The sequence below is a fragment of the Pipistrellus kuhlii genome, unplaced genomic scaffold, assembly GCF_014108245.1.
Source record: "Pipistrellus kuhlii isolate mPipKuh1 unplaced genomic scaffold, mPipKuh1.p scaffold_m20_p_41, whole genome shotgun sequence".
In the NCBI taxonomy this organism is placed as follows: domain Eukaryota; kingdom Metazoa; phylum Chordata; class Mammalia; order Chiroptera; family Vespertilionidae; genus Pipistrellus; species Pipistrellus kuhlii.
Genome location: NW_023425542.1, coordinates 973,670 through 998,511, shown reverse-complemented (window position 1 = coordinate 998,511; position 24,842 = coordinate 973,670). Strand labels below are relative to the sequence as shown.

The window sequence follows — 24,842 nt, the reverse complement described above, 5'->3', positions numbered from 1 at the left end:
GGAGTGTTTTAAAAATGCAAAGGTTGCTGAAAGATTCGATTCCTAATTGCACAAGCAGGGGCTGCGATGTCCTGAGGCAGAGGCTGGAGGTGTAGGCTGAGGAAGGAAACAAGGGCGGAGGGGGGCGATGAATGACAGAGTGGAAGGAATTGGGTGCAGGGGTCGGGGAGGGGAAACCCCACACTGGGGAAGGGGCAGCCCACTGAGAACCAACCGTGAGTGATGCCAGCTGCTGCCATTGCCTCTGTCATCTGGCCATCTGGAAAGGTCTGGTTTAATGGGAATAAAAAAAACTATTATTTTTAAAAAGATAAATGCATAGTATATTTTATAAGAAGATTTCTTTCTACCAATCAGGCCTTTAACATGTCAGAAGTAAATTTGCAAAGTTTGCCCTGGCCAGCGTGGTTCAGTGGTTGGAGTGTTGGCCTGTGCCCTAGAGGGTCTCAGGTTCGATTTCCAGTCAAGGGCACGTACCTGGGTTGCAGAGTTTTTTTATTTATTTATTTTATTTTTTATTTTATTGATTTTGTACAGAGAGGAAGGGAGAGAGATAGTTAGAAACATCAATGAGAGAGAGTCATCGATCAGCTGCCTCTTGCACACCCCCTACTGGGGATATGCCCGCAACCAAGGTACATGCCCTTGACCGGAATCGAACCCAGGACCCTTCAGTCCCCAAGCCGACGCTCTATCCATTGAGCCAAACCGGTTTCGGCTGGGTTGCAGGTTTGATCCTTGCCTGGCACCCCTCCCCGAGACTGGGATGCATGCAGGAGGCAACCAATTGATGTATCTCCCTCACATTGATGTTTTGTTCTCCTGTCTCCCTGCCCCTCCCTTATATTCTCTCTAAAAAATAATGGAAACTATATACTCACTCCTTGGGTGAGGCATACCAAAAGGGAAAAAAGTGTATTTGTAAAGTTAAATACAGAAAAATACAAAAGCAGACTGAATTATCAAAAAGAAAACCTTTATTTATGTCACTAAATACAATTAGCTTCCCTGATTACAACCCATAATGAGTATCAGTAAAATACAGGCTGGTCTGTAGAGGTGAACCTCCCAGCATCTGTGTGTACATATATACACGGAGCCACCCATCTCAGAAAAAGCAGAGCTGAGCTTGTTAAATTATCGTCTGTTTTAGAAACTCTTACCATTTGACGGAAATTAGAGGAAGATTTAGGTAGCAGAGTACTTGTATAATAACTTAAAAAGTTAAAAGCTTGTAGTGATAAAACAATCTTGGGCGCCCTCTTGAGGAATTTGAAGCAGTTGACCTTTTACAGATCCAATGTCTGGAAACAGACAACCAGTCATTGAAACAACTAGGTCCAGTTCAATTGCCATGGGGCTGGTCATGGTGCATTTCCGGTGTGTAAGTCAACAGAACAATCATGACCCAGAGGTGGAGCAGAGCCTAAGGAAGAAAAGATAATTTGTGGATTAGTCAAGGATCCCACCTTCACCACAGGCCCAGGGTGAGGCGCATGGAGGGCAGGGACGTCTTAGTTGTCTGTGTACTGTGTTCCTGTCCGCCACTGTGTGTGCAACACTCCAGGGGCTCCGTACGTGTTTACTGGGGACTAATGAAGAAATAGATGTACAACCGATGGAGGGCAATAGTTACAATTCCGGCACATTGCTCAGTCGAATGGAGAAAAGTCCTCAACTCATTCATGATAAGCACATGTACCCAAAACAATTAATGGCTAGAGAGCCACGAAGTGGCCGGAGAGGCTTTTTAAGAGCAGTCAGAGCTGGCTTTCTGCAAGAGGGCTCAGCCATGCTCGACAGGAACGCTGTGCCGGGTTCCAGAGGTGACCTGGGGTCCAGCACAGGACCGCCACCGACAGTCCCACTGCTCCCGCGTGGTCAGGGACAACAGCACGAGGTTCCATCGCCCAGGCATCGCTGGGTGAGGCACCACGTCTCAGGCTGACAGAGTCCGTGTTCCTCAAAACCTCCACCCGGAAATCAGCCCAGATGTGGACATATTCTGAACCCTTTCTGAGGCCAATCTTTCCCCTCTCATTCGCTCCATCCCCCTCTTCCTAAAAACTTTTTAAAAATATATTTTATTGATTTTTTTTACAGAGAGAAAGGGACAAGGATAGAGAGTTAGAAACATCGATGAGAGAGAAACATCGATCAGCTGCCTCCTGCACACTCCCCACCAGGTATATGCCCGAAACCAAGATACATGCCCTTGACCGGAATCGAACCTGGGACCCTTGAGTCTGCAGGCCGACACTCTATCCATTGAGCAAAACCTGTTAGGGCTTCTTAAAAACTTCTTATTTTTTAAGTAACTCTTCCCTCTAGTGGATCAAAAAGAAATTTCTTTCTCAGGGTGCTTTCATTCCTTTAGAAGAAAAAATTGCCTGTTTTAATTCAACTCAACTACTTTTAGCATCCCCATTCAGAACGGTGAGTTTTTTAGGCTCACAGGACACGTGAAATGGCATGCCTGACTCTGGTAACCATTATTAGAGCTAAACAATATGAAAGAAAATAAATCATCCTTGAGACTGTTTTAGAAAACAAAACACATGGGAAGCAACTTTACATCAAGATAAGAAATCAATTGTTTTGTATTGTATTTTTTATCTTAAGAGGGGCTTTAGCAATGGAGGTAACTGTTAAACTGCACTGAAGTTAATTGTAGGACAAGTCTTTGAACAATTTACATTTTAGAAATAACAAATTGTTATCTTCACTTGCATTACTAAAAATGAATTCTCTTTCAAAACTGATTGCTAAACTTTTAGTCAAAAAGACCAGCAGCTGCCTGGCTGGTATACTCAGTGGTTGAGCCTCAGGAGGTTATGGTTTGATTCCTGGTGAGGGAATATGCCTGGGCTGCAGGCTCGATCCCCAGTAGGGAGCATGCAGGAGACAGCTAGTCATCATCATCATTGATGTTTCTGTCTCTCTCTCCCCCTCTCCCTTCCTCTCTGAAGTCAATAAAAACATTTTTTTTAAAAAAGAACAGCAGCTGAAAAAATCAAGTGCAGCATTGCTTTTTTATTTTTTATTTTATTTTTTAAAATATATTTTATTGACTTTTCACAGAGAGGAAGAGAGAGGGATAGAGAGTTAGAAACATCAATGAGAGAGAATCATTGATCAGCTGCCTCTTGCAACCCCCCTCCCCTCCACTGGGGATGTGCCCACAACCAAGGTACATGCTCTTGACTGGAATTGAACCCGGGACCTTTCAATCTGCAGGCCGACGCTCTATCCACTGAGCCAAACCGGTCCCGGCAAAATTGTTTTTTTAAACAAGTTCACTTACCATATATATAATTACAAAAACTCGTGCTATGGGGTATCTTCGGAGAAAAATTCCCAGGCGGATACTATGTAAATGGTGGTGGGGTGGAGAGAAGAAAAGAGAGTTAGACTGACAATAGATCTACCTGTAGTAATATCTAATAATGCTTTTTAACATTCCACTCATTTATACTAGTTCTGTGGCCACCATAAAGATTTATTTATAGTAGATTAAATTGTTATTTGAAATAATCATATAGAAATGCCTTAGTGCAAGCAAATACTACTTGGGTTTAGCTGTTAAACAACTTGGTCCCTCTCTAAATCATTTTTCTTTTAGGAACTAAGTAAGTTATAAAACATAAGGCAAACGTGAAAACAAGAATAGGAAAGTCTAGTTCGAATCAATCTGCAAATTACTAATCAGAAAGCTTTTGTATTGATACCTGCTTCCCAACGACACAAAAGTACAGAAACTCAAGTAAACACTTAAACAAACGAAGTGTGAGGAGCAATCTGATGTCCAGAACTTGCCACTCATGCCTTTTTACATTTCCCCCTACATGACGGACACAGGAACAAGCAAATACACCTTCTCTGCCTTTCCGTTTCTTTGCCACTAGCACAATGCCTTGCATACTGGTTCTCTAAAAGTCATGTAGACTGAATAAAGTTGAAATAGATGTGCATATTAATTTGGAAATGACTATGGCATCCTTGGTCCATGGCTTTGGGAATCTTAGTAAATCCTCCTCCTAATATGTAACACCACAGCTATATTCTGATACATAAAGGTAAGAAAAGATTGCTCTTTTATGCAATAGTTCATTGAAACTGTGATTAATTATAAACACTAAAAGACAAAAGAGTTTAATGCTATATATAAACTATTAAAACATTTTTTCCTTAAAAGATAATAAAAGATTATTAATCTTTTATTATTATACTACTTAGCAGTGAAATTATTTATGGTTAGCACATGTATGAAAATGATAACGGGGTGGTTTAGATTAAATATGCAGGAGTCGTCCCTGAGCCTCAATGAATGTTTGGTGGTTTCTTCCAGCAAGTCTTTTGCTTCATTTGTTCTGACTGCTAAGTATGGAGCTCCACCTTTATCTGGGTGATTCTAATCTCGGCCTTGCCAGCAGATGGGTTTACATCCAAAATAAGAATAGCTTCTCGCCTACTCATTTTCTGTTCAAATCCTCCTTTATGGTAGGATGGAAGGGTAGGTGTGAAATCTTCTGTGATTACTTATTCTACAGGTTTCCAGACCTGAAATGCACAGTGACCTGCAAAAGCTGGACTCCCAGTCCTACAGCATCAAGCTTTTTGCATCTTTGGTCGATCTCCATGTCCATCCACCCATTTGGTCAAGGGAGGTGAGTACTCAGTGTAACATCAGCACTCGCCAAGGGCAGCCACAGCACTGCGGCAGAGGGAGACCTAAAACCTTTCTTTGACAATTATTTAAGAACTTTATTAACAGGTGCTTGCAGTCTGTTGACTTAAAAAAAAAAAAAAATCAAGTTGTAAACTTTTTTTACAAATTAAAAATGAGTTTCTTAAAAAATCTCAACTTGCCAGATATGTAACAATTTAAAAACCTCTAAAGGTGTATTAAGAAAAGCTAGGCTTTTTTTTAAAACGTGTTTGTCATTACCAAAAAAGAGACAACTTTAGGTAAAAATAATAAAACCCCCATGCTGCATAGCTGGTCACGAGCAAAAAGCAAATACTTAAGGTCTTCAGCTCCCATCTTTTCTGTTGTTGTTATTAATCTGACGTGAGGCTATTTTTCCATTGCTTTTCAGAGTGAAAGGGAGATATATATGTGTGTGCGTGCATGCCCCAGGGGCAGTAAGCAAACCCACAGCCCAGGACGTGCCCTTGACTGGGAATCAAGCCCAATACCCTCAGGTGCATGGGCTGACGCTCTAACCACTTAGGACACTGGCCAGACTTGGTCATTTAACACTGCTACAATTTTATATCCATTTCTTCTTGTTGGATGACTAAACTGGATAGTAGAGATAATAAGCTGGCGTTTACTCAGCCCTGCTCTGCTCAGCTTTGGGAGCAGATGAATTCTCAGCTGGTGGACCAGCTGCTTTAGTCTCAGTGCCATCTTGTGCTTGGGGTTTTCCAGGCATCTGCACAAGTTACAGCGGTACTGATGTGGAGGTAGCTGTTGACCTTGGGTCTCTGGTAATCCTGCCGGCAGTTGTGTACAGGGCACTCTGACATGGACAGCACCTACATGCTTGTGGACTGCTGCACATTTACTGCCTTGCACTAACTCCACAGCAGCCTGTAACATTTGCTGCCTCCACATCGAATGGAGCATCATTTAACTACCTCAAACCCCACAGCCTCTCCTTCTCCTACACTGTGAGGGTACTTCCTGGGGTTCTTCTTTATGGCCATCTGGTGTACAAACACATCTTCTTTGGGGTCATTCCTGTTGATTAAACCATATCTGTCTCTTACACTGAACCATTTTACTGTTTCCAAAATCTTCATTGCAATGATTTTGTCTCTGCTGGCAGGTGCCCAGGATATGAGGCTACCTGGGCTGGCATGCCCTATGCCACTGCCCGTAGTGCCAGGCTGGGTGTTGACAGTTCCGAGGGCGGGGGTGGCGGGCCTCGCTGCTGACGGTTGGGGTGATGGTGACTGGGGCTGTCTGCAGGAGTCAGACAGGATGTGATGGTAACTAGGCCGGAGCGATGGCAGTGGTGCTGCTCGAAGCTCTCTAGGGTTCCCCGATAGAGACTAAAACATTTTCTATATAAGGTAGATGTCTGCTAGTATAAAAAGTTTATTTATAAGTATATACATAACATAAATTATGTATTATTTATGTAATATATAAAAACATATTGCAATGAGTACTGTTCGTTTGTAGCATCTTTTGTTCTAATCACATGACAAAGTATTGAGATAAAGCATTCAAATGGATGCATTTACATGCGATAGAGACTTTCTCAATGAAATTTAATGAGTTTTAAATAGAGTTTATTACAGAAAGAAGAGAAATGGTCAGGATTAATCATCTTCAGTAAGTATAGACACTGGCAGATCTCTTAAAGCAATTTCATGACACTGAAATACCATGAAAGGAATAGGTAAATGTCACTTTAAATATCATCTCTATCTGATGGGACTCACAATGATGGAAACCACTAGAAAAGGTTATATAAATATTTTATGGTCCATCACTCATCGTTACTGGCAGAACTTACCTAAATTGGTCAATTGAACTAGCAGCTTTGCGGACTCTTCCATACATTCCTGCCAGACTGGTGTCTGTGTCATTAAAAAGAACAGGAACATTTCGTAGACGTGCCCCTGTTTAAACAAGAGAATAATGAATGGAGGTACAGACAGCAAAGATAAATTTTTTAACAAAATTACAGTTGATTACACATTAAATTACTTATGAAAGAAATTCTCAAGGCCAACTTTCTAAGTATTACATCAGAGATAAAATCATTTAAAAAAAACAGGTAAATTTGATTATATGAAATGTTTGAACTTTCATGCCCAAAAAATCAAAATGTAAAAACTAAAAAAATTATTTCTCTACGAAATTAGCAAAATTTAAAGTTTATAAATACCAAGTGTTGTTAATAGTCAATATTAATGGACACAACTCCTGTGCTAGTAAGAATGGCCTTTCTACAAAGCCAACTCCCACATTTTATCTCCAGCCCAGACCACTCCCAACTCTAGACTTGTCCAATCACCTGTTCCATTTCCATCTGGATACCTCAGTCATCTCAGACTCAGCATGCCAAGACCATGCTACTGACTTCCTGCCTCTGATGCCAACCCACTCGTCCTGCAGTTCTCCCCATCTCAGACATGAGAACTCCATCCTTCCAGCTGCTCAGGCCCCCAATCCTGACTCCTTTCTTCCTGTCACACTTCACAATCTGCTAGCAAATCCTGTCAGCTCACCTTTAAAATGAACCCTCACAATCCCCACTCTGTCCTGAACCACCCCCATCTCTCACATGGATTAATACAACAGCTCCTCCTGGTCCCCTGCCTCCACTCCTAGTTCTTTGTAGTCTAATATGGACACAGCAGCCAGAGGTATCGTGTTAAAATACAGGCTACATCAGCCACCCTTCTCAAGACCCTCCAATGGCTTTCCCTTCCTTCAGAGTCATCCTACAGTCTAAACAGCCTCCTCCAAGTTCTCTGAATTCACCTTACTCTCCGCTCCCCTACTCCTGCGGCCCTGAACTCCATGCTGTTCCCGCAACATTCCCGCCTCAGGGCCTTTGCAGCTCCTGCTCTTCTCCCTGCCTCACTGTCTACTATCTTACTTCCTAGCTTTTCAATGAGGTCTCCCCTGACCACCCTAAAGTGCAATCCCATCTCCACAGCTGGCACCCCATGTCTCCCTTCCTCGGCAGCACACATCACCACCTCACATCATCCATTTACTGCTGTGTCCTCCCCCTGCATTCCTCTCCACGCCACCAGGATGGAAGATCCATAGGGCAGAGATTTTGGTCTCTTTTGTGGCCCAATGTCTAGGATAGTACCTGGTACAAAGCACTTGTAATTATTTGCTGATTCTGCCACCCAAAATAAAAAAGCCTTCAAATGTGTATACCTATTGACCCAGCAATTCCATTTCTTTTTTTTTTTTTTAATATATTTTATTGATTTTGTACAGAGAGGAAGGGAAAGAGATAGAGAGCTAGAAACATTGATGAGAGAGAGAGTCATCGACCAGCTGCCTCCTGCACACCCCCCACTGGGGATGTGCCCGCAACCAAGGCACATGCTCTTGACCGGAATCGAACCCAGGACCTTTCAGTCCCCAAGCCGACGCTCTATCCATTGAGCCAAACCAGTCTTGCCAGCAATTCCATTTCTAATCATTAATCCCAAGAAAATAAAAGAGACGTTCAGAAAATATTTTCCTCAGAACTACTATATTAGCAACAATCTAAATTCCCAACCATAAGGAGAACTGATCAAACAAATTACAGTATTTACACAATAGATTTCTATAAAGTAATATATAAACTATTGTATAAACTATATTATGAAACTTATTAATATGAAAAAAGTTAAAAGTCAATAAAACAGATAATATAAACACATATAGGGAAAAAGTCTAAAAGGACTTTCTAGGATTAAGGCTGTTGAAGCTTACACTAAAATCTTTAACAACCCCCCCCTTTTAAAAAATATATTTTATTGATTTTTTAAAATATATTTTATTGATTTTGTACAGAGAGGAAGGGAGAGAGATAGAGAGTTAGAAACATCAATGAGAGTCAGTCATCGATCAGCTGCCTCTTGCACACCCCCTACTGGGGATATGCCCACAACCAAGGTACATGCCCTTGACCGGAATCGAACCCGGGACCTTTCAGTTCCCAAGCTGACGCTCTATCCATTGAGCCAAACCGGTTTCGGCTCCTTCCCCCTTTTTTAAAGTCCTCACTCGAGGATATGGTGATTTCACTGGTGATTCCTTTTTTTTTTTGAGAGAGAGAATCATGCATCAGTTGCCTCCTATACATGCCACAACCAAGGATCAAACCCTGGCAGGGAATGGAATCCTCCATCTTATATGAGATGACACTCCAACCAACTGAGCCACTCTGGCCAGGGCTTTAATGTCCTTTTTGAATATGTATTTTGGGAGTACAGATTCTCTATTAAAATATGACTACTAGAGGCCCGGTGCACAGATTCACTCACTGGTGAGGTCCCTCGGCCTGACCTGCGCCCACTTGCAATCTGGGACCCATCGGAGGATGTCGGATAGCCTGTTTTGACCCGATCCCCACAGGCCCAATCCAGACAGGAGAGAGCCCCATTCTGTGCATTGAGCATCTGTCCCCTGGTGGTCAGTGCGTATCATAGTGACCGGTGGACCTGTCATTCTGTTGTTAGGTTGTTCAGCTGCTTAGGTTTTTATATATATAGATGTATCAGCTTTAATATTCATAATTATAGCCCTAGTCAGTTTGGCTCAGTGGATAGAGCATTGGCCTGCGGACTGAAGGATCCTGGGTTCGATTTCAGTCAAGGGCACATGCCCAGGCTGCAGACTCAACAATCCTCAATGGGAAGTGTACAGGAGAGAATCAACAATTCTCTCTCATCATTGATGTTTCTATCTTTCTCTCCCTTCCTCTCTGAAATCAATAAAAATACATAAAAAAAGAAAAATAGGGGTTCTTCAACCTATTGCTCATAAAAATTAAAAAATATGTATTCATAATTATGGATTGGAAGATTATTAAAGCAAATTTTGCTTTAACATTCCTGAAAGTCCCTCTGTATTGAATCATTTGCGTTGTCTGTAACATCCTACTGAGCATCCTATGTATTTCAATATGACTATGGATCCTTGGGCCTCTTTCCTCCAAGTCCCACACTAGTGAGGGATATTAATCAGTCCACAGTCCAATTTATTAATGATCATATCCAACAGCACATGGCCCATCTTCACATAAGAAGAAAAGTGGGTGCTTTGTTGGATGAAACCTCTTTCTTAATAAAAATGATATTCTTTTAACTTATCAAAATCATGTTTGAATTAGCAACATTAGAAATTAAGGCAACAAAACATTTTTGTTTTTAATCCTCAACTGAGGATATTTTTCCATTGATTTTCAGGAAGAGTGGAAGAGAGAGGGAGAGACAGAGAGAAACATCAATGTGAGAGAAACACATCGATTGGTTGTCTGTCCCATGCACCCCAACCAGAGCCCAGGCCGGGGAGGAGCCTGCAATCAAGGTCCATGCCCTTGACTGGAACTGAATGGCTGCTCTTTTTTTACCTTCGCCATTGTCAACTCCAGACATATTGATGGCAGAGGCAGTGCTCCCAGCTCCAGTGGCCGATTTCATCTGCTGCTCGAGGCGCTCCAGCTGGAAGACCAGCGAGTTCTTCTCGGTGCTGAGGCTCTCCAGCATGGTCTGCTTCTGGATGAGAGTCTCTGTCAGCTGATGGAGTCGACTCTCCAACTCGGACTGGCTGCTATTGCTCAGGGTTTTATTGGTAAGCTGAAAGGCAACAGTTCATAAAAGCATTACATAAAACCAGGCATACAACACAGAAACCACACTGCCAAATCCCCACAGGTGAACTATAGTGTTCACTGATTTCTCAAAACTCTGTAATGGTTCTTTCATTGACTACAGAAGCAATTTTCAAACTTATTAGGGAGCCACAAAATCAACTTGGTGGTTCAATCAACGCCTTAAAAGGTAGAACAGAATGGACGTATCAGAGCGTACAGCACATAGTATGTGAGAGTATTATCTTATGAAACTTCTGTATCAGTTTTGTACATTGTAAGAATGTGTGAATACTGAGACATGATATAAACCTTACTTCTTACTGTAACATCACGGTCAAAAATATCTGAAAGCATGCCGGGACCGGTTTGGCTCAGTGGATAGAGCGTCGGCCTGTGGACTGAAGGGTCCCGGGTTCGATTCCGGTCAGGGGCATGTACCTTGGTTGCGGGCACATCCCCAGTGGGGGTATGTAAGAGGCAGCTGGTCGATATTTCTCTCTCATCGACGTTTCTAACTCTCTGTCCCTCTCAATTCCTCTCTGTGTAAAATCAATAAAATATATATTAAAAAAATATATATCTGAAAGCACTGATCCCATGAGACATAGTTGAAACATTTCAACCTGGATAACTCAATGGTTGTGCAAAGACCACTCACTTCTGGTGGTTTTCATCCCCGCTCTGCAATTTCCTTGCTATCTGACTTGAACAAACTGCTACACTTCTCTGAATCTGTTTCCTCAAGTGAGGACGAATGTGCTTGTTGTCTGTCTCCTTGTGTGTTAACTGAAGATAACAGTGACTGTTGCACATGGTGTTTAAGGATATTAAATGAGAATTTTCCTAGCAGGGTCTGGCTGACAGTTCTTAGTAACTTCCTTCATTGCATCTTCTATTTATTCTCATGTGTCACCAATTCCCTCCTCCACTCAGCTGTCCACATTTCCTGCTTGGAAAATTCAGTCCCCTTCTCTTATCTAGGCTCTACCTGCCTTCAAAGTCTCTTCCTTGAAGCCTTTTCCAACAAGTCTAGCCCAAGCTGACTTCAGCCTTCTTTTAGACTCCCGCAGACTGCCATAGCATTAATCAATCACTTTGGTAACACTGTTTAAAAGAGTCCATTACTTATTAAGTCAATCGCCTGAAGAGAAGGGAGGAAAGGACAATCTATAACTACAGAGTAAGTGAATGCATGATTTTGGCAGTTAGTGATCAAGACTGGTAAATCTGGGTGCTAGGCACAGACTGTTTTCCTTGTGTTTCTCATTTTAAGAGTTACAAAGAGGTCTTGCTGACTTCATGGAAGACCTATCAATTGCTAACAGAAAGATTTATCCTTGGATTTCTCTTAAGAAAGAGAAAACATACTTATGAAACTGGCAATCAGCACAATCCCCACTGAAGTTAAGAAAGTGTTGAGATAATTCACATCTCCTCAAGTGACTCTGGCTATAAGACCTATAATAATAAAAGTGTAATATGCTAATTAGACCGGACAGCCAGACCTCCTTCCGGACAACCTTCCAGAAGTCGTCAGGCTGCTAGGGCTGAGGGCAGTCTCTGTGGCTGCGAGGGCTGAGCCCCTTTGCACAAATTTCATGCATTGGGCCTCCAGTACTTCTATAAGAAGCAAGCCACAGAATGCAGCAAGTGCAGACTCACAGGCATTAGATGGAAAGTCTATATCAGGTTGAAAATAACATTGTACCACTGCAACAAGAAAACTCAGATAAAAATATGGAAAAGATCTTACTGTATTCTCTGGAAAAAATGTGCCTTTACAATGAATGGTACCTTTGCCCAAGTTGTAAATGACACATACCTGATTCCTAAGTTTCTGAATTTCTTCTTCTCGATCTTTAATTCTGCTTTGCAATGTATTCTTTGTTCGATAAAGATCTTCTTCTATATAATGGAATTCCTACAAAGTGAGGCACAAAATAAAAGTTAAAACAGCGTACCCTATTCCATCGCCAGAACCTAAAACAGTGCCTGACATATAGTAGACACTCAATATGTGCTGAGTATATACTGAATGAGTAAATGAACATATTAGGATGGGTCTAATGAAAAGTTATACTTCAGCATCATGTATCAATCTGTATATGCACGTTTAAGCACAAGTCTTTACGTGGTCTTTGTTTTAGATTTTTCTAGAACTGCTACTGGATCATATGATAAGTGTATGTCTAATTTAAAGGAAAAAAAACCTGCCAATTGTTTTCTGAATTGTTTTCCAAATACCTGTACCAGTTTGCATTCCAACAGCAATATGAGAGCGTGCCAGTTGTTCCACATCCTTCCCACATTTGGTGGTGTCAGTCTCTCTAAGTGTAGCTAATCTGGTTGGGTATGTGGTGCTAGCTCATTGAGGTTTCACTTTGCATTTCCCTAAAGATTAATGATGTTGAGCAGCTTATTCACATGCTTATTTGTGAATAAACTGCTCAACCCCATTAATCATAAGGAAATGCAAAGGCAATATCTTGTACCTTTTTTGCACTGTCATTAATAAAAGAGGGAGAAAGAAACAAAGAAATACCTCTGGGTTCACTATCAACTGCATTAAACCACTGCTAGTCTGTATAATAAATATGATCATTCAGAGTCAAGTCAGAATTTAAGAACAAAACACATTCCAGGAAAGAAAAAGTAATTAGTTAGCTAAATACCTTCAAAAGCATTATGTAGCATAGGGAATATAGTCAATTATATTGTTAATAACTTTGCATGGTGACAGATGGTAACATCCTGGGGATCCTTTTGCAATGTATATAAATATCAAATCACTATAATGTACACCTAAAACTAATGGTATATTGTATGTCAATTTAAAAATGCATTATGCTTCACTGAGCTGGGAGCTTCATATAGCTCCTTCAGTAAAGAGAGCTGAATGAAGACATACATGTGAGATGGACTAAACTGCCAAAGACTGCTTTAGACATTTAGTTCAACCTGCTCATTTCACAGACTGTGAAAACTGAGATAAGTGAAAAAAAGTTAAAACAGCCCTAGCTAGTTTGGCTCAGTGAATGATACTGGGTTCGATTTCTGTCAAGGGCACATGCCTGAGTTGTGGGCTCAATCCCCAGTAGCGGATGAGAGCAGAAGGCAGCCAATCGGTGATTCTCTCTCATCATTGATGTTTCAATCTCTCTCTTCCTCTCCCTTCCTCTCTGAAATCAATAAAAATATATTTTTTTTAAAAAGAGAGACTAAGCCTAACCAATGGACACAGACAACAGAGGGGGGAGGGAATGTGTGTGTGTGTGTGTGTGTGTGTGTGTGTGTGTTTGGGGGGGGGAATAGGAAGGGTAATGGGGAATAAGGACAAATATGTAACACCTTAATCAATAAAGAAATTTTAAAAAGAGAGAGAAAATGAGGAAGGTAATTAGGGTAGGAGAATAACAATTTACAGGTATGCCTTATTTCTAAAGTTCTAAGCTAGCACAAAATTTAAGTTTGAAATGATCTAAAACTGATAAAGAGCACTACAGGACATTTAACCCTAAAATTAAGTACTTCACATCAGAACATCTGATTACTAAATAAACAGCCATAGCTATATTCAGCTCCACTTTCTTCTACTTACCTCCCTCATTTTATAAAAGGGCACTGGAAATGAATGTGGTTGAAACCATGTGCCATAATAAAATGAAAATTATCTCACTAATCATCAAGAACATAAAATTTTTGCCTTTAAATATATATTAGATCCTTAAATAAATTAAAATGCAATTTCTGAAAGAATAGCTAATCTTGTAATTAAATTAAGATAGCCCATGATGTACTCTGTAGGTTGCTACTCAGTTTTTCGCTTAAAAACAGATTTAAGTGCTACTTTCAAAATAAAAACAAATATATCTCTGAGAATTGAACCACTTCTAATCCTAATGAAAGAATCAATCCTAATGAAAAAAAAATCGGCCAGGCTAGAATGGCTCATTTGATTGATTGCCATCATGTGCGCCAAAAGGTTGCCAGTTCAGTTCCCAGTCAGGGCACATACCTGGGCTGCGGTTTTGATCCCCAATTAGGGCATTTATACATGGCAACCAATCAATGTTTCTTTCTCACATTGATGCTTTTCTCCCTCCCTGCCTCCCTCCCTTGGGTGATTAAAAAAAAAAAAAAATCTTTAAAGGACATAAATATGCAAAACTGGAATAATTTTATCTTCTATAAAATAAACACAATAGTGATTTTATTATGTGAAATGAACTAAGATGATGTAAATTAAGTGCCTATAACAATGTCACTGCTCAGTAAATTATAGATGTTACTAGTGGCCTGGTGCACAAAATTCATACATGAGAGGGGCCGTTCCTCAGCCCGGCCTGCACCCTCTCCAATCTGGGACCCCTTGGGGGATGTCTGACTGCCTTGGATGATGTCCCTGGGGTTGGGCCTAAACCAGCAGTTGGACATCCTTCTTGCAATCCAGGACTGCTGGCTCCTAACCGCTCACTTGCCTACCTGCCTGCCTGGTCACACCTAACCACTCTGCCTGCCAGCCTGCTCACCCCCAACTGCCCCCTCACCAGCCTTCTCATCGCCAAGTGCCCGCTCCCCCCATCAGCCTGATCACCCCCAACTGCACTCCTCTGCTGGCCTGATTGCCCCCAACTGCCCCTTCCATTGGCCTGATCACGCCTGCTTACTGCCTACTGCCCCCCGCCGGCCTGCTCACCCCTGGCTGCCCCCCATCCCAGCATGCTTGCCCCAAACTGCCCCTCCCATTGGCCTGATCACGCCCAACTGTCCCTCACTGCCAGCCTGCTAACCCCCGATTGGCCCCCCCTGATGGCCTACTTGCCCCCTACTGCCCCTCTTGCCAGCCTGCTAGCCCCCAACTTCCCCCATCACCGGCCTGATCACCCAACTGCCCTCCCCTCCTAACCTGAACACCCTAACCGTCTCTACCTCAGCCCTGCCACTATGGCTTTGTCTGGGCAGTGGCCATGGAGCCGGCTGGGGTGACCAAGGAAGCCAAGCTTCCCACCCTCTCCAGCCGGTGCCACCATCTTTGTTGCATCAATCTGCATATTCCCTCCTTATTGGCTGTGGGCACAGCCATCTTTATTGTGAAGTGATGGTTAATTGGCATATCACTCTTTTATTAGATAGAATTAATATTAGATATAGAATCTTATTCTGAAAATGTGGCTACAAACTTGTTTAACTGTATTAATATGAAACCTAGAGGCCGGGTGCACGAATTCGTGCACAGGTTGGGCCAGGCCGGCTGAGGGGGAGGGCTATGGGCAGTTGCCAGCCAACCCCAACCCCTGGTCAAACTCCCAGTTGAACTCCTAGTCAAACTCCCGGTTAAGGGGACAATTTGCATTTTAGCCTTTTATTTATAGGAGCAGGACATTCAAGTAAAATATACTTGGGGAGCAGACAACTGCTAATTGAACAATGAAAGAGAATCTAAACCATGATTTGTAAATATAATCTATATAAGAACTTTTTCTCAATCAGAAAAAGTAATCTAATATGGTACTAATGTTATATCTTTATTAACTAGCAATTACAGTTGTGTCTAGAAAGTACAAATGGAGTAAAGTACAAAAATCAACTGATTTTTTAAAAAAGTTTTCTATAGGTATATACTCTGACAAACAAATATAAAAAAATACAGAGTAATAGTAAAAAAAACTCTGGGACAAGAATCATGGATTCTATTCTATTCTGTAATTAGTTGTGTGAAATTAGGCAAGTCTCATAACAATTTTGTGCCTCTATTTTTCAGCTGTTAAAACAAATGAGTGTAGGACAGCAGTGGCAGTCAGGCCTGTCTACCACTAGTTCTCTTAGCATATCCCCTAAAAATGTCAGGAAGCTGCTTTACTGGGATGTGCCCTCGTGTGACAGCTGGGAGACAGTCTTCTCTGATAATCAATCTATAATCCTTACCTGCTTCTGTCGGTCCAATTCCGCCTCAAGTTCTTGTTTAGATGCTTTATGTCCAGCTATTTGGTCTTGCAGATCTTGCAACTGTTCTCTTGTTGATTCTGCTTCACTGACCTGCTGAGCCTCCATATCCTAAAAAGATGAGTTTTATACGTGAAAGCAATTAACTGTCCAGTCCAATATGTACTGAGCAATTATCACGCACCATGAACTGGAGTCAGCAGGCATGGGAGGGACAAAGATGAAAGAGACGGTATCAGCCTAAAAGGAGCACATAAACTGACACTTCATTATATAATACCAGAGGCTCAGTGCACAAAATTCATGTATGGGGGGTGGGGGGAAGCGAGGGGCGGGGGGATTAGAGGGGGTCCTAAGTCTGGGGGGCGTGGGGGGCGGGGGGATTAGAGGGGGCCCTAAGCCTGGCCTGCATCCTCTCTGACCCAGGACCCCTTGGGGGATGTCTGACTGCTGGTTTAGGGATCAGGCCTAAACCAGCAGTCAGACATCCCTCTCGAATCCAAGACTCCTGGATCCTAACTGCTCCCCTGCCGGTCTGGATCACCCCTAACTGCTCTCCCCTGCTGGCCTGATTGCCCCTTAACTGCTCTTCCCTGCCAGCTTAATCACCCCCTAACTGCTCCCCTGCCAGTGTGATCGCTCCTAACCACCTCTGTCTCGGCCCCTGCCACCGTGACTTTGTCTGGAAGGATGTCCAGTCTTATTAGCATATTACCCTTTTATTAGTATAGATGGCAAATGGTGAGAGCAATGAACAGGATAGCATAGCTGCCATATTTAGGTCTAGTAATAATTAATGTTGTTTTCTAATACTTTTTTAAATCGAATTTATTTAAACAATACAACAAAATTTAATCAACAATATAGTTGCCGTTGTTTTCTACTACTTGTGCCCAACGCTCAGGAAGCATTTTAATCCCTCTGTTGTAAAATTCTTGTGATTTTGATGCAAAAAATTCGGTCAATGCATTTTTGAGGCATTCTTCATTATTAAATTTTTTTCCAAGAAGAAAGTTTTGCAAAGAACGAAACAAATGGTAATCGGAAGGGGCAACATCAGGAGAATATGCAGGTTGAGGGAGAACTTCCCATTCCAACTGTCACAGTTTTTCAGCAGTGGTTCTTGCAGTATGCGGTCGTGCGTTATCATGGTGAAGAATTACGCCCTTCTGATTAATCAGCGCGGGTTCTTTTTCTCTTAAAGCTTGGGCTAACCTTTCCAATTGGGCACTATACACTGCACTTGTAATGGTTTGGTTAGATGGTAAAAGTTCATAATGAAAAATTCCTTTAAAATTCCACCAAACACACATCATCACTTTTTTCGCATGCAAGTCAGGTTTTGGCGTGGGCTGCAGAGCCTCATTTTTGTCCAACCATTGGGGCCGCCTTTTCAAATTAACATACAGCACCCATTGTTTATCTCCGGTAACAATTTGCTCTAAAAACGGCAAACGGTTTTGACGAGAGAGGAGCGAACTGCAAATTGTGACTCTTTGATTACGGTTGTTGTCGGTCAACTCATGAGGAACCCATTTTCCAAACTTTTGGACTTTGCCAAGTGCACGCAATTGATTGGAAATTGTTTTTTGTGAACAATTTAAAGTTGTCGCAAGCTCTTGTTGGGTAATTTGAGGATTTTGCACCAAAAGAGCTTGAAGAGCTTCTTGATCAAAATTGGACACACAGCCTCGACCACTCTTGTCATCTAACGAAAAATTTCCCTCGCGAAATTTCTCAAACCAACGCTGGCAATTTCTGGCGCTAACTGCATCTTGACCAAGAGCACTACAGATGTTTTTTGCAGCCTCACTTGCTTTTCTTCCTAATTGGAACTCGTAAAGCATGCAGTGCCGAATATGCTTTTCATCCGCCATCTTCTTAGCCCTAGTTTTGCAACAAAAACCAAACCAAACACAAACTTTTTCAAGCAAAACTTGTTAATTGCACTTCACACGTTCTGTAGATACCACGTGTTTGAAGGTTATGTCAATACAAGTCAACGCCAAGCAAGATTTTAAACGAATGTTTAAAAACGACATTAATTATTACTAGACCCGATAGCACATAAAGTACAAGAAGATGGGGGTGGGTGTGGCTGAGGTAAGGTCAATGGGGAAAAAGGAGACAGATGTAATCCCATATGTAATACTTTATTTTTTATTATTATTATTTTTAAATATATTTTATTGATTTTTTATAGAGAGGAAGGGAGAAGGATAGAGAGGTAGAAACATCAATGAGAAGAAACATCGACCAGCTGCCTCCTGCACACCCCCTACTGGGGATGTGCCCACAACCAATGTACATGTCCTTGATCGGAATTGAACCTGGGACCTTTCAGTCCGCAGACCAACACTCTATCCACTGAGCCAAACTAGTTTTGGCTTATATGTAATACTTTAAACAATAAAGAATTAAAAAGAAGAAGTATGAGAAGACAGTGCCCCATTGGGAGATTTATATCTGTATTTAAAAGCTAACAGTTTCTAAAAGAACTGAACTGCCTGGCCAGCATAGCTCAGTGGTTGAACATATAAAATCAATAAAAAATATATTAATAATAAAAAAAAGAACAAGAACACATGTTCTGGAATCAGACAGACTAGGGATCGCATCCTGGCTCTGCCCCTTTATAAGTATGGGAAGTTACTTTCCTCCATCATACCTCTATTTCTTCAAACTGTCAAATGAAGCTATATTATTTCCCTTACAGGGTTATAGTAAAGAATAAATGAAAGGAGATATGTATATATAGGGGCGTGTGTGTGTGTGTGTGTGTGTGTGTGTGCGCGCATGTGTATAGAGATAGAGAGAGAGAGAGAACGCACACGCGCGCACACTTAGTGGCTTAGTGCAGTGCCTATTATGAAAGTGCTCAGTAAATGATAGCTACTGTAATTATTAACCATTCTTCAATTTTGCTAGACCTAGACCTAATACTATAATCTTTATTATAAACTTAATAAGCTTCTTGAGAAAAGGTAGAAATTGGGTTAATGTCATCAATAAGGTTGGGGTAAGGATGAGATACTAATTCAGAAGAGGAAAGGGAAGGGAGAATGAAAGAGATAGAAACATCAATGATGAGAGAGAATCATTGATCAGCTGCCTCCTGCACGCCCCCTACTGGGAAGCAAGCCCAAAACCCATGAATGTGCCCTGATAGGGAACTGAACAGAGACCTCCTGCTTCATGAGCTGTTGTTCAACCACTGAGAGCCACACCCACTGGGATATTAAATAAACAAATCATATTTTTCACAATTCTACCCAAAAGATATGCTATAAAGAAGGCAAGGCCTGAATAAAATTAGCATTTACTCAATTTCTAAATTCATGGGACTAAAACTGTTTAGAATTGAAAATTATTTACAGGAAAAAAAATCTTACTTTAAAGACTACAAGGACAGAAGTCTTTATTAGCTCTTCTAGTTGGCCAAAAGAAAAAACAGAAATAATAGCAGTACTGAGAGCCTTTTATACATATCCTTATTCTCAAAATAGCCTTTATCTGCATTTTATAAATGAGAAGACTCAAGCTCAGTGAGATAAACTGTCTTGTGCAAGGTAACATGTCAATTAAGGGCCCAGGATGAGACCTATCTCCAGATCTGATATTCAGGCCCATGCTCTAGACAAGCTAGCCTATTCTCACAACTTCCACACTTTCCTTTGTGATTTATGTATGTCTTACAAATCAATAATTCTGAATTAATGCATGGATGAACGACCTTTGTGAATTTTTTTTTTAAAGAAGTCTTGCTACCCTGTAACTTTATCTTCTCTCATCCTCCTATATTTATGTCAAAGACCCTATGTTTAAATTAATGGCTCAATTTACTCTTAGATTAAATATAGTAGTTATAAATAAACTATAAAATTATGTATAGATTATAATTAAAAGACCATCCCCGATCCCATTTTAATATCAAAAAACATTCCAGTTATACAGACAAGCCAAAATCTAATTTGTACTTAATTCTTAAGAATGTCAGATGCAGAAGTATGAAGATTCTGCCCGGTTCCCTGTTACAACTCCAAGCCTAGAAGATGCCTGGCACATGGCAGACACTTGGTAAGCGTTTGATAACTGAGTGATTCTTGTTACCTACATTTATTATTGCCATAACTTGAAGTCAATCAAAGGACAAGATACCTTTTGCTTTAGGTTCACTTCTATATGGTAACTATTATTCCAGAAGTTCCACATGTTATTTCACCAATACCCTTGCCTTAAAGTAAGGAATCCAGCACCTCTTAAACTATTAACAGCTGGGGTAAATGGCTGTCTCTGAAGTAAACTGTAAGGAATCTTACCTGTAACTCAGACCTCAGCTGATGTATCTGACCCATCAGTTTCTGTATTTCTTCCCTTTGCATCTCCTTTTCATGCCGAAGGTCTTCTAGCTCCACGCTATGAGCAGTATTGCTGTCCAGGCCTTCAAAACCAGATCCTTCCTTTAAGCTGTTAATCAATTTTTCTTTAGACTATTACATTAAAAAAAAGAAAGAAATATTTTAAAGCAAAGCAGAGATTAGCTTGTATATTGAATATCATCTATCATACTAACTAAACCACTATGGAAATATTCCAATTATATTCTTCATAGAAGAAACTAATGGAGGAAATCCATTGGGATAAAAATAAAACAGCCTTGCTATATAATGTCCTTGGATTTTAATCCCCAGAACCATGTTATTGAAAAATTATTAAGATTTTTCTCATATTGCCCTAACCGGTTTGGCTCAGTGGATAGAACGTTGGCCTGCAGACTCAAGGGTCCCAGGTTCGATTCCAGTCAAGGGTATGTAAATTGGTTGCGGGCACATACCCAGTGGGGAGTGTGTGGGAGACAGCTGATCGGTATTTCTCTTATCAATATTTCTAACTCTCTATCCCTCTCCTCTCTGTAAAAAATCAATAAAATATATTTAAAAAAAAAAAAGATTTTTCTAATATTTTTTTCTCATTCTTTCTCACCCTTATTTTCCCCAAGACAATCCACTCAAATACTGATGGAGCATCTATGATGGGTTTGGCATTGTGCTAAGTGTCCTGTGTAATAAAAATAGTGTCTCTCACTATTATATATATATATATTAACCTCACAGGGTTAATGCCCAGAACCTTTGCTGAGCTTCAGGCCTTTATTTCTGATTGCCTTCTTGAAATTTTCACATCAATTTTTTTAGAATACTTCCATTTTATTATTATTATTTTTTAAATACTCACCGGAGGATATTTTTCCAATGATTTTTAGAGAGAGTGGGAGAGGAAAAGACAGAGAGAAATATCGATGTGAGAAACACAGATTGGCTGCCTCCTACACACCCTCTACTGAGGTTTGAGTCCACAACCTGGGCACGTGACCTGACCGGGAATCAAACCATGACCTCCTAGTTCATGGGTCGATGCTCAACCACTGAACAACACCAGCCAGGCTTTATCTCCTATCTCTTAAATCTCTAATACTTTATGCACCAGCAATAGAGAACTAACTGTGATTCATTAAATATGCCATGTTCCCAGGGCCCCTTGCTATGTCACAGGCTGCTCTATCTGAAATCTCTTCCCCACCACGAGTCTTACTACTCATCCTTCAAGTTCCTCTTCACTCCCGGGCAGATTTTAAGGGCTTAATGCATCAATAACTCCATCATATCAATCACTGCAGTGTCTTCCCACTAAACCAAACAGTCTTTTTAAGAAAGAGGAACATATTTTAAGCTTTGTACCTCAGCACCTACCATAGTGCCTAGGAAATAGTTAGGGGCTCAATTAGTAACTTTTAAGTGAGTTAATAAATTAGAATGATACCACAAAAATAATTAGAAAGAAGAGTTTGAAGGAGACAGACATGATATTTCATGAAGGTGGAATAAAAAAAGGTGCTTATAACCAATAGGAGGTGGGGGATAAAGGAAAAGATGGAGTCAAAATGAGACCGCACTTTCAAGCTCTATTGAAGATGGCGATGGAAGTGGAACGTCAGAAGATGTTCCACGGAAGATGGCGATACTTACCGAAATACGAGAATGAAGAAGAAGCAGGTTTGAAGGTTGGAATGTCCCATGGCAAGTATTTGAAACTGGGGTAGAAAAGTTAGGACTGGACACATGCTGAAGTCACACTGAGGCAGAAGCAGAGAGAGTATATGATAGTGCAAAGTAAGAAAGAATAACAAAAGGGGTGTAAGAACTTGAGAGAACACTTCCTCTTTGGAGGTTGGGGAGAAGGCCCAACAGAGACAGAAACATCAGTGAGAGAGAAAAGAGAGGTAAGGCAGTGCAGGTCACATCAGAAGGCAAGAGTGTCAAGAAGGTAGGAGGGTTAACATTATCAAATGCTCTACCAAAACCAAAGTGGGTGGAAATTAAGAAAAGGACAGGAAATACACATTTAGGTCATTAAAAACTTTTGAGAAGATAATTTCAGAAAAGTAGTGAGGACAGAAACTGCATGGGGGAGTTAAAGTTAATAATTCTAACATGAAGACAGTAATTATATAATAATTCTGTTAAGAAAGGAGAACAGGCAAAGGGATCAAAGTGGTCCAAAAAGCCAAAATGCTTTTTCTTTGTTCTTCCACTGAGAAAGCACGTGCTCTTGAGTAAGCTGAGCCAGAAAAGGCAGCAGCAGACAGAGCAAGAGGACAGACTTGTGGAGAAAGGGCTTAAATAAGATGGGAGGAAATGGAGTCAATACTCAGGCGGAAAAATTACCCTAGAAAATGAAAGAACATGTTTTCCCTCTGATGTGAGAGGGAAAGGAAAGAGAAGTTGAAAACTATACTTGTTGACTTCATTCTTTTTTAGTAAGGAAGGTAAGGTCACCTTGGATCTAAGGAAGGGGAACAAAGATGGATGAGGCAATTCTGAGAGCTGGAAGAAACCTAGACCAGTTATTTTAAAAAATTCAACAAAGGATTAACAAGGAAGAATAAAATGGCTGTTTTAACAACAAACATTAATATTCTCAAAGTGATTATTAAGGTGATAGGTGGAAGACCTGAACTAGGTAGTGGCAGCATGAATTTTAAATAAAAAAGTGGTAGAAATAAGAGACATTCCTTTCTTTTTATAGTATTTTTAAGTAGAGTACTTAGGAATATTGTCCATGTTTAGCCAATCCAGCTAAACACGAACAAGTCATCTCACAGACTTATAGTCTCAAAGTGTCTCCCAGTTAATGGGCATAATACTTAACATTCAAACATGTACATTTCATGTTTACCTGGAGTATTCGAGAAGCTTTTTGCTTGTAGTCAATTAATTCCTGCTTACAGGACTCCAAGTTGGACTTATTCATCTTGACTTGCTGCTGGAGCTCATCAACTTTCTTCTTCTCATCGGAATACTTTCTTTCTGCCAGAGTAACTGCTTCTGCCAAGTTCTGACGTTCCACTTCCATTTTATTCAGGCGTGCAGCAAACTCACTCTGAAAAATTTTTATATCATCCTTGTAACAGTCTGCTTTGAGATATATTTTACAACCATCTGTTCAGGTATCTGATGGGACTTAGTAGCTCAGCCTGATAACATAACAGGCAGGTAAAAAACACTCTTCAGCCAGGCCAGCATGGCTCAGTGGTTGAGCTTTGACCTGTGAACCAAGAGGTCATGGTTTGATTCCCAGCCAGGGTACATGCCGGGTTGCAAGCTCAATTGCCAGTGTGGGGTGCGCAGAAGGCAGCAGGTCAATGATTCTCTCTCATCACTGATGTTTCTATCTCTCCCTTTCCCTTCCTCTATGAAATCAATAAGAATATATATATTTTTAAACACACACACACACACACACACACACACACACACACACACAAAACACTCATTTGTTAAAAACTGTGCTCCTAAACACAGCAATGTATCAAAATAATTAGGGAGTTTGTTAGAAATACAGCCATCCAAGGTCTCCCCACGTTTATTGAATTGGAATTTCCAAGACTGGGCTTGGAAATCTGTTTTTTAAGAATTTCCCAGGTGAATCTGGTCATTTGGATACCAGATCTGATCTGATATTAGCTGATCAATGAAGAATGGGGTTTACAGAGAACTAGAAAGTCTATTAGAAAACAGATGAAAGCTCTATCCTCATGGTCGGCAAATTGTGGCTCAAGAGCCACATGCGGCCCTTTAGCCCCTTGAATGTGGTTCTTCCACAAAATATCACTGCCTGGGAGAGTCTATTTTGAAGAAGTGGTGTTAGAAGAAGTTTAAGTTTAAAAACTTTGGCCCTCAAAAGAAATTTCAATCATTGTACTGTTAATATTTGGCTCTGTTTGCCGACCACTGCCCTAGCTGATTTGGCTCAGTGGATAGAGGATCAACAGGTGGACTGAAAGGTCCTGGGTTCAATTCTGGTCAAAGGGCACATGCCTGGGTTACAGGCTTGATACCCAGTAGGGAGCATGCAGGAGAAAGCCGATCAATGATTCTCTCTCATCACTGATGTTTCTCTCTCTCTCTCCCCCACTTCCTCTCTGAAATCAATAAAAATATATTTTAAAAAATGAAAATAGAAGACCTAAGTAAACAGTTATATCTTTTC

General features: G+C 40.9%; 1 protein-coding gene across 3 annotated transcripts in view; it reads right to left on the bottom strand.

The window, feature by feature from the left end:
* Positions 1 to 959: 959 nt before the first annotated feature.
* Positions 960 to 24,842, bottom strand: part of GOLGA5 (golgin A5) — a 35,408-nt gene continuing 11,525 nt past the window's right edge. For all 3 annotated transcript variants that reach the window (XM_036411575.2, XM_036411577.2, XM_045571939.1), the window contains exons 6-13: positions 23,529 to 23,732; positions 20,612 to 20,782; positions 16,275 to 16,403; positions 12,172 to 12,270; positions 10,107 to 10,332; positions 6,531 to 6,636; positions 3,305 to 3,368; positions 960 to 1,426 (exon numbers count right to left, since the gene is read on the bottom strand). In XM_036411575.2, the coding sequence (XP_036267468.1) occupies positions 1,346 to 1,426; positions 3,305 to 3,368; positions 6,531 to 6,636; positions 10,107 to 10,332; positions 12,172 to 12,270; positions 16,275 to 16,403; positions 20,612 to 20,782; positions 23,529 to 23,732 (1,080 nt within the window). In that variant the 3' untranslated portion in view covers positions 960 to 1,345. The remainder of the gene's footprint in view (positions 1,427 to 3,304; positions 3,369 to 6,530; positions 6,637 to 10,106; positions 10,333 to 12,171; positions 12,271 to 16,274; positions 16,404 to 20,611; positions 20,783 to 23,528; positions 23,733 to 24,842) is intronic.